Consider the following 16,537-nt stretch of genomic DNA (forward strand, 5'->3'; position numbering starts at 1 on the left):
GCTGCTGCTCCTCCATGTTGAGAGGAGTCAGTTGAGGTGGTTCAGGCAACTGGTGAGGATGCCTCCTGGACGCCTCCCTCCAGAGGTGTTCCAGGCATGCCCAACCGGGAGGAGGCTTCAGGGCCGACCCAGGACACACTGGAGGGATTATATCTTTCGGCTGTCCTGGGAACACCTCGGGATCCCCCCAGAAGAGCTGGTTGAAGTGGCTGGGGAGAGGGCAGTCTGGGCTTCCTTGCTGAGGCTGCTGCCCCCGCGACCCGGACCCACCGGATAAAGCGGAGGACGACAAAGATGAAGACGAAGACGAAGACGAAGATTTATTTTTACCCTCGGCCATATCCAATTTAAATTCACACATGCACACACATACATACTCACTTGACAAAAATCTATATTACTTATTATAGGAATACCACTTGGATTATCTAAATGTTACCATCACAGCACCACGAGGGCATGATCTGTGTCTCACGTGCAGGAACTGACAACTGTGTCCTGGAATCATTTTGGATGTGAAAAGTGAGCTCCACTCTATTATTTAATGAGGCGTTTGTCTGCGTGCTGGCCAGCTCTGCACACACAGGTTGGGTGACTCGACAGCTGCTGCGTTTGAATCGAAGACATCAAAACAAAACACCCTGGATGCAGCTGCAACGTCGTGCGGGGGTTCGCATATTAGTCCACTCCTCACACGAAGAAACCTAAACCTCCATTAAATGTTAAAGTGTCTGGTCTTTGTGCGTGTTTGCACGCGCGTCATCTCCAGTAGCAGGAAAAGTGAGAGTTTCTTCAGTAGATAATGGTGACGTTTAGGAAACAAGACTAAATAGACAGGCGTAGCTGGATACAGCCTCACTGGAGCCAGTTTTTTCAGAATCAACTTGTGCTTCAATGGAGCGCAGCTGTGAGACACGCTTGTGCATCAGCACCTCTATGTGGTATTAATGAAAAATAAATGTCCCAGCGTCTGGAGGGTAACACAGTCCGCCTGCTTGATACGCCACTCAAGATCACCTTTGGTCCCCGGGATTCACTGCACCCATCCAAGAGCGCCTGTTGACAGTGAGTCACATGCAGCAGTCGCCATAGCGACGGCATGTGAGATACAGTATCTGAGTTGGTTGCTGGCTGGGAGCTGGAGCAGAGAGCCGGCCTCCTGGGGAGTGAGACGCTGCTGAGGACACAGGGAACACAAGAGCCTCTCATAATGCCGAGAAAAAGTGACTTGGCTATCATGGATGAAGGTGAGCCGAAGATGAGTGAATTTGTTGTGTCACATCGTGCGTCATTTAATTTTGAAACAGGGTTCAAACATTTGCCAGAATCCCTTTAATAATAGTATTTTCTGAATTGATTGAATATTGATGTGTACTGCATATTTTCAGACGTTTTAATGTCAGCAGTGGGACTCAGGTCCTTGAATTCGCTTCATTGTCAGGGGAATTTATTCCCTCTCCTCTCGTGATGGATCCACTAACTTTTATGCTCCGGTGCCAGGAGACGTTGCTCTTTGTCTTCTCACTTACATGTTAATCCATGTGTTACCATTGATACCAGACAAAGACACCCAAACCTGACTCTTTAGACTGTCCCCCGGCTTGCTCATAGCCATCGTCATGGCCGTGCTTGTACTGTAGTACCAGAGGAGTATAAATAGAGATGGTGTGTGTGTGTGTGGGGGGGGGGGGGTCATGGTGCAGACATTTAGTGATAAAGTGAAGTATAACACAGTTTTGCCAAGGCGGTTGGACATTGCCTCTCATGGAACAGTCAACTTATTCCAAGGTCTCTGTCAGTTCATGCAGCTTTTGCTAGAATAGGAAATATGAAGCTCTTCATCGGGCTTTGTGATCAATAATTAATCATATTCGTCGGGACAGAATTCTTGTAGGTTTCTGTTGCTGAATTTGCTCATGATTGAAGGTAATGTACGGTATATTTAAGTTTGGGAAGCAACTAGCATCCCACAAACTCCAGACCAGCAGTGATGAGCAAATCAAAGCTGAGGCTATCAGAAGAAACAAGGAAAAAAAACTGCCTCAGCAAACGGATTGGATTTGTCGGAAACTGCGATGAGACGCTTCCACGGACTTCCAAGTTGTGTTCTTGTGAGTGAGTGAGGTTACGAGACTTGCACTTGCTGTTGCACTGACTTGCAAACAGTGTCTTTAACTGTGGAACCGAATGAAATTTCCAGATGTATCCGTTCATAGAGGTGCTGCTGACTGATTTTTTGATTTTTGATTTTTGACTTGTTTGTGTGTGTGTGTGTGTGTGTGTGTGTGTGTGTGTTCTTCCTCAGTTGGGATAGAGATAGACGGGGATGTGAGTGACAGTGATGGTGAGTAGACAACATAGATATTCAAAGGAAGCAGTCAAGGTCTGATCCAATCTCATGACTGAGGATGGAGTGTGTTTTATTTGCTGTTATTGTAGATGGCAACCGGAGGAGAGGGAACCGGAGGCAGGCGGCTGGAAGGGGCGGTGCGAAGGGAAGAGGCCGTGGCAAAAAAACAGCCAGTGAGGATGAGGAGGATGAAGAAGAGGATGAAGCCCCGAGAAGACGCAAGGGAGCAAATGCAAAGACGGCCAACAGGAAACGTGGCGGCAATGACGAGGATGAAAGTGAGGATGAAGCTCCTAAGAAGAAACGAGGGGGGGCAGCCAACAAGACTAGAGGACGCAAAAACCAGGACAGTGATGAGGAAGACAGCGATGTGGAGAAGGGAAAGAAAGGAAAGAAAAGAGGGGGCAAGAAAGGAGGAAAAGAGGAGGAGGACAGCAAGGGTAAGAAGGCTGATACCAAAGGAAAGGACAAGGGGAAAGACAATGACAAGGAAAAGAAGAAGAAGAAGAAGGCTGACAGGTAAACCAGAGGAAGTGAAACCTCTCCTGATAACAGGACGGTCAACAATGCTGACTTGTCTCTGCACCTTACTGGAAACTTTTCTTTCAACAGTGAATATACGAGCCTAGAATTTGTACTTCGCCCACAGCTAAAGTTTTGAGCGTTGAGCACCACTAGTGGTACCTGTAGGGGGCGCTGCAATTTCCATAAAACCTGAATGTTAACAGACATGTGTTTTGTTGAGCGTATGTGGTTTATAAAATGTGTTACAACCATAGAGTCTTTACCCCTGGAGCTGGACTTCACTATGCAGCTCTGCGTGACATACAGAGAGAGGGGGGGGGGGGGTGGACTGAAAGAGAGAGAGAGAGAAAACATGTTTGTCTTTAACCCCTTTACCACTCCTACATGTGGGTTTCCCAAAGGTACACTAATTTTAATCGATCCTGTTGCCATTGTCATATTTTCTTGGTCTTTTTCTACAAATGCAGTCATGACACTTGGAAGGAGTGACGGATGGCGTCGTAGCTGCAGCAGAGCAGAGCATCGTGGGCTTGTGTAATATCTTTGGTGGCTGTAGTGAGACGGAGGCATGGAGGCCAGTGTCGACCGAAGGGACTTATGACAAGGATTGAATATTAATCACCAAGGGCCAATGGGATCTTTACAATCGCAATTAAAAAAAATGTCAGTGTTACGGGAATTGACATGTTTTGTTGTTTTGCCCAGTGAACTTCAGAATCCCCCCCTGCTGGCCATTGAAAAGATTGCAGGTTTAGTTTAGCAAGTTTAAAGAGAAAGGCAGAAGTCGCGCACCTTTCTACAAAATCATGATGATAATGTTGGAAGGGAGATGCCACCTTTCGATTATCTCGTCTCCTCAAACTCTGTCCTGTTATCTAAAAGCCTGCAGTCTTGGGGGCGTGTTCCTGTACCAGATACGGGACGTTCTCATAGGGCTGACAGTAAATTTGGGAGGAGCAGGTGTTCTGATCATGGCATCTTCAAGGGGAGGTCAGAGGCTGTGTGTGAGCGGAGAGTTGGCCCAGTACTCTGGATAATTGTTCTCTTACATGTCAATACGACTATTATGTGAATTCAACCCACTTTACCTCGCTAAATGTGTCTCTGTGTGCTCCTCCTCCCGCAGTTCATCAGATTCAAGTTCGAACTCCGACGAGGAAGAGGAGTCCATGTCAGAGGGGGAGATGGCCCGGCTGATGGAGGAGGTGGAGGAGAAGAAGAAACTGATCGCCAACATCAGGAACAAGCCATGGAGGATGAAGCGGAGGCTCACACACCTGAAGTAATCACTGACAGCAGTCGCAGTTCTTATTTTAAAACTTGAAATTAGCCTCCTCTATTCATGAATAGAGCGGCGGCGCGGCTCAGAGGTAAAGAGGCCGTCCAGCAACCGAAGGGTCGCTGGTTCGATCCTCACTTCCCCCTGGTGACCATGTCCAAGTGTCCTTGAGCGAGACTCTGAACCTCTAACTGCTCCTGATGGTCCTGAGATGAACTGGTGACCCGTCCAGGGTGAACCCCGCCTCTCAACCACTGTCAGGTTGGATAGGCTCCACCCCCCGCAACCCTTAATGGATAAACGGTATAGAAAATGGGTGGATGGACAACAAAAGTAGAGAGATCCTGTATTTTCTTTGGCGTGAGCTGTTTTAGTCTCATACATTTCTCGTCTGTATCTGGGTGAATTTCATTGGTTCACCCCTGGTTGGGAAGTGTGAGACCCCAACTTTTGAGTATCTAAAAGTTTTACGCAAGAAATATCGGGTATTGGGTCACCGGCTTTTAGAAGCTGCGGTCTGCTGGCATTTTTGGGGGGAAATAAGTGACGTTTGCATAATTGTTATTTTTCTGGCATTTTCAAAAATAGGAAAACCACCATTTATATGACTAATGGTTATACTCAGCACCTGGTGGGCTGGTTTATGAATGATGGAGGAGTATGAGGGACCCCCGTGAGAGAAAAAAACGAGAGCTTGGAAGAGAATTCAAGACATTCATTCTCGATGTCGTACGTCGACTTTTCTCGCAACATTTCGACTTCTTTCTGGAAGTGCTGGATGGAAAAAAAACAAACTACATCCCCTCATTTTATTTCTCTCACAGGTGGCCCTAGTGCTCTCCCGTAGAAAACGTAGCTGATGCGAGAATGTGAGTTCTTAACTCGGATGTGTCCCTCTGTACAGGGAAGCTCAGGAATTTGTGGATAAGTTTGAAGGAGCTCTGGGCAAAGGAAAAGGCCGAAAGTGGTACGCCTACAAAGTGATGATGACAAAGGTCGGAAAAAAGATGCCACTTCTCTATTTGTCTTTACTTTTTTGAATGTTTGTCTTCAAACACGCTCTGTATGCTCACTTTTATCTTTGTAATCAAGAAATGGATCAAGTTCCAGAGGGATTTTGAAAATTTCCGGACAGCTTGTATCCCCTGGGAGAGGAAGATCAAAGAGGTGGAAAGTAAGTTGTGTCCACCAGCTGATCAGCGGTTCCTCGCAGACGGACAGACACTGAGCTGAAGAACGTTCTCAATGTTTCAGGCCACTTTGGCTCGTCTGTAGCGTCTTACTTTATCTTCCTGCGCTGGATGTACGGGATGAACCTTGTCCTTTTTGGCTTCACTTTTGGATTGGTGGTCATCCCTGAGGTAACTTGAGTCAGGACATCAACTTAGTCAGACAAGAAGATGATGTGTACCATTTGGAGACAAAAAAAAAAAAAAAAATTTGTGGAGAAAAGTGTTTTTAATGTCTGATGAGGGGAATATGCTCACACTTAGCATCCAGCAACATTCACGGTGCTAAGCTAACTGGCAGTCAGCTGATCTCTGTTGAAAGAAGGGTAACGATCTTCTTCTCTGGCTCCAGTTTGTGTGTTCTTTTAAAAAAAGATGGGATGAATGTTATTGTATTAATTTAACATGAAAAAAAAGATAAATAGAATTAAATACAAATCTGTATTGTTTCTACTATTGATTTCTATTAAATTTGTTTTGCAGGTATTAATGGGCCTTCCCTATGGCTCCATTCCTAGGAAGACTGTGCCTCGAGCAGAGCAGGCCAGTGCCCAGGACTACTCTGTCCTCATGGACTTCAACGTGAGTCTTACATAAGATTGAACATCTTCACTTTGCATTTTATTGTGAAAGACACTACAAATTAATACAAACCCAATAAATCAAAAATTAAAAAGGTAATCACAGGTGTTCTGTTATATTCTGTCCTTCCAACCTGCCATTTGGAACAAACATAAACACAATAAAAAACATCTTAACTTTGATCATATTTACTCTTGACTGAGCTCCAATAAGGACGGCACGGTGGTGCAGTGGTCAGCACTGTGGCCTCACAGCAAGAAGGTTCCAGGTTCCAGTCCCGGCTCCAGCACAGGATCTTTCTGTGTGGAGTCTGCATGTTCTCCCTGTCCCTGCGTGGGTTCTCTCTGGTACTCCAGCTTCCTCCACAGTCCAAAGACATCAAGAGGGGACGAGGCTGATTGATACTCTAAATTGACTGTAGGTGTGACTGTGAGTGTGAATGGTTGTCTGTCTCTGTGTGTCATGGAAATCAGCCTGGTCATTTTGGTGTAACTGTGCTGACAGAGAAGTGACAACCTACCAAATGCAGATGACAATATTTGGTTCTTGTCTGTACCAACATCTACTGCACGTCTGTCCCTCCTGGTGAGGGATCCCTCCTCCCCTCCTCACCCTGAGGTTTCTCAGATTTTTCCCTGTTCAAAGGGTTTTCTGTGGAGTTTCTCCTCAGTCGATGTGAGGCTCTGAGAACAGAGGATGTTGTTATGATGCCATGTGAGGCCCTTTGAGACAAACTGGTGGTGAAAACGGGCTCTACAAATAAAATTGCCTTGCCTTGCCTTGCCTTGCCTTGGCTTTCCTTGCCTTGCCTTCTTATGATGACATACGGTAGTTTTCAGAAACTGTCAACTCACTAAGGGGACGTGAAAAAATGAACAGAAAAAGGGAGTGACTGTGTTTTCCCCCTTCTCAGGGATACTGCAAATATTCCGTCCTGTTCTATGGATATTACAACAGCCAGAGGACCATCGGCTTGCTGAAGTTCCGGCTGCCTCTGTCTTACCTCATGGTGGGGATTGGCACCTTTGGCTACAGCCTGATGGTTGTGATCCGCACGTGAGTCCGCGCTGCGCAAGCATCCAGCTCGCATTACACTTTTGTCTTTGGGATCTTTGTGGTCTAACAAGTGAGGTTTGGACATGAACCACACAGTTTATGAACTACAGTGTCAAATGTTTACGAGAACCGACCGACCGTTGCTTTTGGGTTCGTTGGAGATTTATTTCCCTTTTTAGCAAATACAGAATAGATGTCAAGAGAGAACTGACGGGGTTGTGAATCGGAATTAAAAAAGAATCATTTGACTTGAATAAAAGAATCTAATTTGAATGATGACTTAAGTTTATACTCTTCTTCTTGTTCTGTGTGTTTTTCCCACCAGAATGGCCAAGAATGCTGACGTAGGCGGTGGAGATGGAGACGAGGGGGAGTTCACCTTCGCCTGGAAGATGTTCACCAGCTGGGATTACCTCATAGGCAATGCAGAGACGGCCGACAACAAGTACGCCTCCATTACCACCAGCTTCAAGGTAACCATGGCAACCACACAGTCCAACAGATGCATATTTAGAACAGTTACAGCTTTACATTTGCACGAGTGACACGTTCATGCAGATGTTGCTCTCTCCTGTCTGCTGTCAAGAGAACAAAGACATGTTCTGCGTATTCAAGTGTTACAGCACTCAAGCCCACATTTCAAAGGTCTTGGTGTTGCCTCGATCTCACCCTGACTTAGCCTTGGACCATCAGGCCTTGGCTCTGATGGTTGAGACGAATTGAGTCTTGGCTGTGACGTGTCTCTGCCAAGCCTAAGTCTGGCTCTTGCCCTCTCTCGGTCTCTGCCTGGACTTGATCTCCTCACCCCTCCTTGGTCCTCGTCTGACTTTAGATGGTCTTAGATAAAACACTTACAGTTTCACTACAAATACATATTTATTTACGCTACATTTGAGCCTCCAGCTCATGCAATCAGTGCAGGTAAGTTCTCCACTAACTGTCTACTTACCTTTACAAGAACAGGAGTCCATCGTGGATGAGCAGGAGAACCAGAAGGATGAGAACATTCACCTGCGGAGGTTCCTCAGGGTCCTGGCTAACTTCTTGATCACCTGCAGCCTTGGCGGCAGTGGATATCTCATCTACTTCGTGGTGAAGAGGTCTCAGGAGTTTGCCAACAGAGACGACCTCAGCTGGTACGAAAAGAACGAGGTAATGATGGTCACGGCCCCTCGCTCTTACTCCTCCTATCACCTGCTCTACCATCAGGCCAAGTTCATGGCACACTAAACAAAGGTGAGATAGAATTCTCTCCTTCAGCATAACAACTAAGTTAGCTTTTCGTAAACGCTTGTGCCCGTTATACTGCTCATGCTCACAAACTCAACCCAGAAGTCAACTACTTTCTTTCTGGACCTTTCAAGCCCCACAGTCCTTACCAGTATGGCAGGAGGTAGCACCTCCTGGAAATAAGTTAACATCGTTTGCACTGCTCTCTCACTTGTCTCAGAGTCAGTGGGGCTTTGGTTAAATCTCTGTGGTTAACATGAGTGTGAGATATTTAAAAAACAAAAAACAAATTAACAGCATAAAATATGGCAGAAATACCACACTATTCAATTTCAAAGCTTCTTGGGTGTCTCAGTTGCTAACGAGCAGCCAAACGAGACCACAGAAAGTTTTGTGGACATGAAACGTCACCGAGGTCACGTCATGCGTCCGTGGCTAAGTTCATTCTTAACTTTAGCTTTATGAATTTAAGGATTACATGAGGGCGTCAAAAGAACACACAACTGCTGTTCATTTTTCAGACTATCTTGGAAAACAAATGTGAAAGCCTTCTAAACTATTGTTAGCTACAGAGCTAACATGGTGATCGATCAGGCTGGCCCAAGAAAATGTCACCCCTGGGTATTTTTAGTCCTGAATCTGAGAATATCGAAGAGTCTGCCATGGTGTTTTGATCGCAAAGTGAATATTTTGCTTTATAACCATACCACTAACACTGTAAAGACTTCATCTGAAATCCAAGAATAGGATTTTTTCTAAAGATTTCAGAGAAGGCAGTGAGTGTGAGGGAGTCAAAAAAGGCAAAATTATTTTAACACTTTAGAGAGAAGGAAAAAAAAAAGTTTACAAAAGAAAAATGGAATTTGACTGGTGATTCTGCCCCGTTGGGTCCAGCTGGAGCTCATCATGTCTCTGCTGGGCCTGGTGTGTCCTCCTCTGTTTGAGACCATCGCCGAGCTGGAAGACTACCACCCTCGAATCGCCCTCAAGTGGCAGCTGGGACGCATCTTTGCCCTCTTCCTGGGGAACCTCTACACATTTCTGTTCGCCCTGTTTGACGAGGTCAACACCAAGGTGCGGCAGCCCTCTTTGCACCACAAGTGATATGACTGCCATATTTGTAGTCCTCCAATCCATCTATTTGGTTTCTTTAGCATTACTTCAGCTATGTCCAATGGCATTGACTCATCAGCCTCTCTGCACCTCCTAGCTAGAGGAAGAACAGGCCATTAAGAATGCCTCCATCTGGGCCATGAAGGAGTACTATGCTAACTACTCACGACTGGTGAACGACACAGAGGCCACCCCGCCCCCCATGAACCCTGCAGATGTCATCAGGGGACCCTGCTGGGAGACCGCTGTTGGCATCGTAATGAAAAAATACAAATTAATTATTCAAACCAGAAACAACACATTTTTTTTTCTGTGGTATCTCTTCAGTTAATGCCAGGGTTGGTTTGGCATCATCCCTAGAGCCAGATAGCTAGCTAGGTATCCTTCTCTCCTCTGTGTGCGTATAAGAGAGCTGAGACCCTCAAAAGACCAGTTAACTGCTAGTTAGCTTAGCACAATCAATAGTACTGGATGGTAAAATTACAAGATAGTGGGATTCTTACGTCAGACACATGGTCGTACATACTTTCCAGCAATTTGACTCAGCACCTTAAAACTTCGGCCAAAATAACATTTGTACACGACTGGAAGAGTGACTGCTGCCACTGGACACGTCAGAGGATGAGAAGGGGTACTGGTCTAACTGGCCTGGATCGGATCTATCTGATGACCTTGACAGAGGAGCGCTACCTGCTCATGGCTAGCCATCAGGACTCAGGGGCTCAGCTTCAGAATGCACGCACACACAAAGGAGAGAAGGGTGTCCGTCCTCATCTTGCTCTGGGGAGGATGGACAATAAGTGTGTCTTCCATGAAGTTGGTGTGCTGCTTTAAAGTAGTTTGAAAATTCTTGCTGTCATTCTGTTTGACATCGGAGGTCACAGTCCCTCTTATTGCTGTGTGGCTTTCCTCACTTGGTGTCGTCCGTTTCCCAGGAGTTTGTGAAGCTGACAGTGTCAGACATCCAGGTGACCTACCTGACCATCCTGATTGGGGACTTCGCCCGAGCCGTCATCGTCCGCTTCCTCAACTACTGCTGGTGCTGGGACCTCGAAGCTGGATTTGTAAGTCTGACTGTGGCTGCATTTTTTGCTTCAGTTATAGATGTCTCCACAGCAGTCAATAATTCACACCCTTAAGAAGTCTGACGTTCTCTGTCGTAACGATTCCTATGACGCTCCGAAGGAGCAGTTCATGTTCTGTGTCTCCATTAGCGACATCTACAGTTTGTTCCCCGGTGTCACACCGTATACAAATGATGTTTATGACTGTTGGTGTGCAAATACACAGTGGAACTCAGGCAGGTACATGGAATACAGCAGCTTTTGTTTTATTCCGCCCAGCAAAGTTACTACAGTTACTACACAAGTATAACAAGACAAATACATGTTTTCATTAGACTTTTAGCCACCTAAATTGATTACATTAAAATAGACGGTCCTGCTCGTGCTGATGAGGAAACTTTTATGTCTTACAACCACAAAAAAAATGCATTGACCTTTGACCCCAAAAACTGAGTTTTTGCCCTATGCCTGTCATTGCCTTAAATGGTTCTAACATAGTGACGTATTTATATAGTGATCGTAACAATAGTGATGTAAAAGCGCAACCATTTGACAATTAAAAAAAAAATCTAGAATGTTGCAACTCAGAACGTTAAAAAGCAGGCTTACGAGACAGTAGTTATACCAGCTCCATTTAATAGAAGCGTCAGGCAACATGGACAATCAGCTGGTTAGGGTGCCAGAGGAGACTGACGCCACGTGTGTGATTTTAAGTCAGATTTAGTGGTTGCGGCAGTGTTTGTAAAAAAAAAACAATTTTTTTTTGCATCGATGAGTTAATTTTTATAAAAAATGTAGTTTTTTGCAGTATTATAACAAATCAAAATGTCTCTGGAAACAGCCTGCTAAACTTAAAAGTTGCTATGTACCTGTTAGTGTAGCACAAAGGACTTTTCTGCTGTGTATGAAAGCATTCTTACAAGACAGCCTAAACTTTATTCACAAGTCGATGTACTGAACTGCTTCTCTCCTTACAGTTTGAACCTGCACACGTTCAAACTGAGACAGTTAACTTGACTGTGTGAGGCAAAAGTGATTCATCGAAGTTTCTGTGGGTTTTAGCCGTCGTATGGAGAGTTTGACATCAGTGGTAATGTTCTGGGACTGGTCTTCAATCAAGGGATGATCTGGTAGGAGCGCCAAACACAGATACCACGAACACTTAACAGTGTGTGTGTGTGTGTGTGTGTGTGTGTGTGTGTGTGTGTGTGTGTTCCTGATCGTCACACCCAATTATGCATTACGCGTTGTTTTGATTACATAACCTTTCACATTACCAAAAACTGTTTTGTAACCGCACGTGGTTTCTAAATTGAGTCTCATGTTCAACTACATTCAATGAAATCTTCACAACTCTTCCAGAATAATATCTGCAGTGCATGATTAGAACACAAGGGGGAGCTTGTGGGCGTTCTGAAGCTGCTGAAAAAAGCGAGGACAGAAAACAACTCACATGGTTTACTTGGTCTGATCAAGTATTTAACTGGTGGAGGTGTTTTCTATTACTTAAGCTTCCATTGCTATTGTGTTGATTTTGACAGTATTGTAATTGATGTATACTTCTTCCCTCTGATAAGTAAATAGAACAAACAAACAAAATGAATCAGTCTTGGTGTGTCTCAGGATGGGAGCGTTCTACGCTCCTGGTCTGGTTGGCATCAATGTGCTCCGCCTCCTCACCTCCATGTACTATCAGTGTTGGGCTGTGATGGCCACCAACGTGCCCCACGAGAGAGTCTTCAAAGCCTCCAAGTCCAACAACTTCTACATGGGCCTGCTGCTCCTCATTCTCTTTCTCAGCTTGCTACCTGTCGTCTACACCATCATGTCGCTGCCGCCCTCGTTTGACTGTGGGCCTTTCAGGTAGCAACACACACAAACACAAAAACAATGTCTGCGTGTGTGTGTGAGCATATTTAGCCTGCTGATTTTTGTAGCGGGAAGCCAAAGATGTTTGATGTGATCATGGAGACGATCGACCTGGACCTGCCTGCCTTCATGGGAACCTTATTTAGCTACGCAGCTAACCCAGGCCTCATCATCCCAGCCGTTCTGCTCATGGTGTGAGTGAACTCACATTTTAATTATTCATCTTGTCTGCGCACGTTCCTGCATACACATCTCTGGTCAACAGATACACAAATGCGTACAGGTCTGCGCAAAGAAACTGTTTTGCCTTTGCAGTCACTGGAAAACAAATCTGGTCCTTTTCCCTTCACAGACTGGCCATCTACTATCTGAACTCGGTTTCAGAGGCCTACAAAAACTCCAACATGGAGCTGAAGAAGAAGATGCAGATGGTAAATGATGAAGCCGATAACACTGACACTAATGCACATAGACAACAGGGTCGCAAGAATATTGATTCTGTTGTTGGGAACTTAGGGAATAAAGGGAATGGCTACCATGAAGGAGATGGGAGGCAAGCTGGTGGGCCTGAACACAGGTCAGGTAAAGTTAGGAGGAGAGTCCCATGAACTACACCGAGAGGGTGCACCATAAATACTGCATATGGTGATGGAACAGTATGAGAAAGAATAAGACCAGAGACACAAGGAAGATAGGGAATTATAAGAGGTGCCTCCATGATGCATAATATGTTCCAAAAGATAAATGTTGGGCAGGTGGTAAACCTCAGGCCTCATCAGTGGAAATGTCCAGGAAAATGACAGAACCTTCTGGAGAGCTACCCAGAGTCAGGCAACACAAGTGGGACCACTCTGGAGGGAGAGCTCGTCAGTGGTGACGGGGATTAGGCGAGAGGACACGAGAGACGACTGGCAGAAGATTTGGTTTCAAGTCAGGGCAGGGAGAAAGCACATTATGGAGGCTGGAGCGCAGGACCTGAGGCCAGAGGTTGGAGGTCATTGTGAGGCTTGACCAAAGGCTTAGAGCCAGGGGGCTACACAAGCAGGGGAGAGGTAGATGCACCAGTGCAGCCATAGCTCTTTCAGGATGGAAATATTGGACTACAGGTTCTGCAACTTGGATTATGGGGGTCAGGTTCTGGATTCCGGACCACAGAGACAGCACAGGAACAAAGGAAATAAGCCAGCCTGGGGCAAGCAGGTGATGGCTGGGGTTTGGGGGGAATTAGCCTGTGGAGAGGCTGGCAGGGTGCAGGCTTACGCTGGTCAGGTCTGAACTCAGGGGAACGAGTGAGTGAAGAGGCAGGGTTCTTGGCAGATTGTTGGCTGGTGGGCAGGCTCAGCTGGTGGGGTGATTGAGAAGTCTAGAGACAGAGAGAGGAGCTGTTCTCAAAAAAAAAAAAACAGGGACAAAATAGAGGAAAACTGGGATTTTACTGGGTTGCTGCCTTTTTGACTCTTGTCCCACTTTTCAGGTTATATACGTGTCAAATAGTGTGTTCTATCTTCTCACCACCAAACTTCTATCTTCCACACCTAACTTTTTTACCAACCTCATATAATTCCCCTTTTGTCTCCTCTGAAAATGTTCTTTAGTTTTATAAAATCCCGTGCTCCACTCTCTCCGTACCCAGGCTCGAGATGAAGAAAAGAACCGGCGGAACAATGCAGACACCACAAACCAGGTCATGAAAGACCTGGAGGACCTGCTGCCAAACCGCTCCCTCGCCCCACCTGCTCCTCCACCAGAGCCTGGTAAGTTAACTGATGAAACTGTCCAGATAAATGAACTCAAACAATGCAAAATGTATGAAATACATTTTAAAAAGTAGATGGCTTTAACTCCAACAGGGTCTGGGAATACTAGCACAAGCTCCTGATGTACTCTGGGACAGCAAACACTGCGTTCTGCTATGCTAGCTCTGTGCTGTCGAAAAGAACAATAATAACATGCACAACTTAATTAGTAGGCAGCACGGTGGTGCAGTGGTCAGCACTGTGGCCTCACAGCAAGAAGGTTCCGGGTTCCAGTCCCGGCTCCATCACAGGATCTTTCTGTGTGGAGTCTCCATGTTCTCCCTGTTCCTGTGTGGGTTCTCTCTGGTACTCCAGCTTCCTCCACAGTCCAAAGACATCAAGAGAGGACGAGGCTGATTGATACTCTAAATTGACTGTAGGTGTGACTGTGAGAGTGAATGGTTGTCTGTCTCTGTGTGTTGGCCCTGTGATGGACTGGTGACCTGTCCAGGGTGGAACCCCCCCCCCACTCCACCTGAAGACTGCTGGGATAGGCTCCAGCCCCCCCGCGACCCTTAATGTAGGCATAAGCGGAGGACAATGGATGGATGGATGGAACTTAATTAGTAACTAACTAATCACTAATATCCTATTCTGGATTGAACATCGCCCCCCCCCCCCCCCATCAACTTCAGTTCAATGTTTCACTTTCTGTCTCTAAACAGAAAAGACGCCAGATCCAAAGCCGACCAAGACGAAGCCAGGAGCAGCTGGTAAAGGTGTTAACCTGCAGAAAGATGTAACTCTGGCGTCACCGAACCCCAACGCTCGAGGGCCAGTGAGTCGACCACCCGGGCCTAGAGGACCTGGACCCGGTGCGGGCCGAGGCCGTGGGCGAGGACCCCCTCCAAGATAATTTAAGAGACTTCAAGAAGAAACCCTGCAGACTTTTTTCACCATCTGCTGTCTGTTTCAAGACTGGAGACGAACAAGAATGTCAAACAAGGTGGTGAGATTGAAGCCTCTCAGTCCCAAGGACCTTCATTAGGCCCTCTAGATACTTACTCACTGACACCATCAACAACTCTGTTTGCCGCTGGAAGCTTCGAGACATCGTACCTTTAAAGCATCCAAACTATGGTCCAGTTTTGCAACACTGCAATAACTTATTTCATTCTTGACTCACTCAAGAATAATTCATGAAAAGGTTTGAGTTAATTACCTGGGTTCCTGCCAATATGATGGGTGTCTAAAGGTGGAGCAGAGTTTTACTGTTTCAGGCTAAATTAGGTTGTTAACCGCATCATCTAACCTCAGATTGACGGGTTGTGGTTTAAACTCGGCGGGTCACCGGGTTTATTACTCCGACTGAAACGCTGCTTCACCTCCACCTTGGACTTTCTTCGCATGTGTTGAGAAACCTCCTTGTCTGTTGGGAGTTTTGGGTTTGAAAATGAGGGACCACTTTTTCTGAACACATGAGATCTAAAAAGAGCTGATAGTCAAGTTGCTATGGACTCTTCCTAAAGAGGTTGTTGCTTTAAGGGCGTTTGTGCAGCTGGAAAGTGAGGAAGCTTTTGTTTTGGAAAGGTTGCATGAAAGTGCGTCCATTTTTAAATGATCACAAGCAAGCGACACGGCCCCCCAGAAGAAAACGGAAAAAAACAAACAAACAAAAAAGCCATCATCCCGTTGAATAAAATCAAGCGAAGCTCAGGAAGTCAGTACCTCAGCTGAGTCCTGGCACTTCCTGTAGCGAGAGTTTGGTAACATTTTGAGCTAGCTAGGAAGCTAACACAGAGTACAGTGAGGGTATGAGGATTTCACAGGTGTTTGATGTGTTCTCCCACCTTGGAGGTGGGGACATTCTCTCCCCACTGGAGCTGGAATATTCAGACTGGATCGTGTTTGAAAGCTCCCAACCAGGCAATAAACAATTTCTCCTCTCCTCTAATTGCAGATACACTGAAATTGATCCAAGAGAAGGAAATAGGAGTTAAACGATAGTTAATGAAGCACTATTATTTTCAGTTTCTCACTGTTACAGACCCTACGAAGCCATCCACTAGGGTGTGCTCATATTCTGTAGGCAGCTGCGGGCCAGGGTGTGGTCCTGTCTGATCCTCTACACCATCTTTGTAATTGAGGTATCACTGTGACTCTGAAATAAAGTTTAGGATGGTTTTTAGACTTTCAGTTTATATCTATTTATTTATTTTTGTTATTTGCTTAAAGAAGCCAGTGCATTGCCAGATTTCCTCTACACGTGCGGCTCTTGAAACCTCTCAGCTGGAACAATGTTGATTATCAGGTTCAGTCACGTAATTGCACAAACATGACAGCGTGTTGTCCTCATGATGGTCCCAGGTAGGTGTTTAAATGTGTTTACTTCAGCAGCAGGCCACTGTCCCCCGCAGGCCGGCACGTCTGAGGGAATTCCGCCTTGTTTGATGAAAGGGCGAAGCCCTTGTCTGAGCAGAAGTCGCCAGACGAGTTGACTGTCA

At 45.9% G+C, this 16,537-nt stretch overlaps 1 protein-coding gene across 1 annotated transcript; it reads left to right on the forward strand.

Annotated features, from left to right (window-relative positions):
• Window positions 1-1,114: 1,114 nt before the first annotated feature.
• On the forward strand, window positions 1,115-16,086 carry tmc2a (transmembrane channel-like 2a). The gene is made up of 20 exons (XM_086186953.1): window positions 1,115-1,247; window positions 2,306-2,344; window positions 2,440-2,869; window positions 4,002-4,157; window positions 5,059-5,149; window positions 5,247-5,328; window positions 5,409-5,515; window positions 5,867-5,965; window positions 6,879-7,021; window positions 7,347-7,494; window positions 7,985-8,173; window positions 9,146-9,325; window positions 9,462-9,620; window positions 10,300-10,428; window positions 11,491-11,558; window positions 12,052-12,291; window positions 12,366-12,491; window positions 12,650-12,728; window positions 13,931-14,051; window positions 14,759-16,086. The coding sequence occupies exons 1-20, from the start codon at window positions 1,211-1,213 to the stop codon at window positions 14,947-14,949; spliced, it is 2,814 nt and encodes a 937-aa protein (XP_086043079.1). The 5' UTR covers window positions 1,115-1,210; the 3' UTR covers window positions 14,950-16,086.
• The last annotated feature ends 451 nt before the right edge of the window (window positions 16,087-16,537 follow it).

Source organism: Aulostomus chinensis, chromosome 19 (assembly GCF_037954235.1).
Source record: "Aulostomus chinensis isolate RoL2024-O1b breed Wild chromosome 19, RoL_Achi_v1.0, whole genome shotgun sequence".
Taxonomy (NCBI): domain Eukaryota; kingdom Metazoa; phylum Chordata; class Actinopteri; order Syngnathiformes; family Aulostomidae; genus Aulostomus; species Aulostomus chinensis.

Coding starts and splice junctions, on each gene's coding strand:
- tmc2a (XM_086186953.1), top strand. CDS start 1,211: ATGCCGAGAAAAAGTGACTTGGCTATCATGGATGAAG. Junction 1,248..2,305: donor CTTGGCTATCATGGATGAAG/GTGAGCCGAAGA, acceptor GTTCTTCCTCAG/TTGGGATAGAGATAGACGGG. Junction 4,158..5,058: donor CGGAGGCTCACACACCTGAA/GTAATCACTGAC, acceptor CCCTCTGTACAG/GGAAGCTCAGGAATTTGTGG.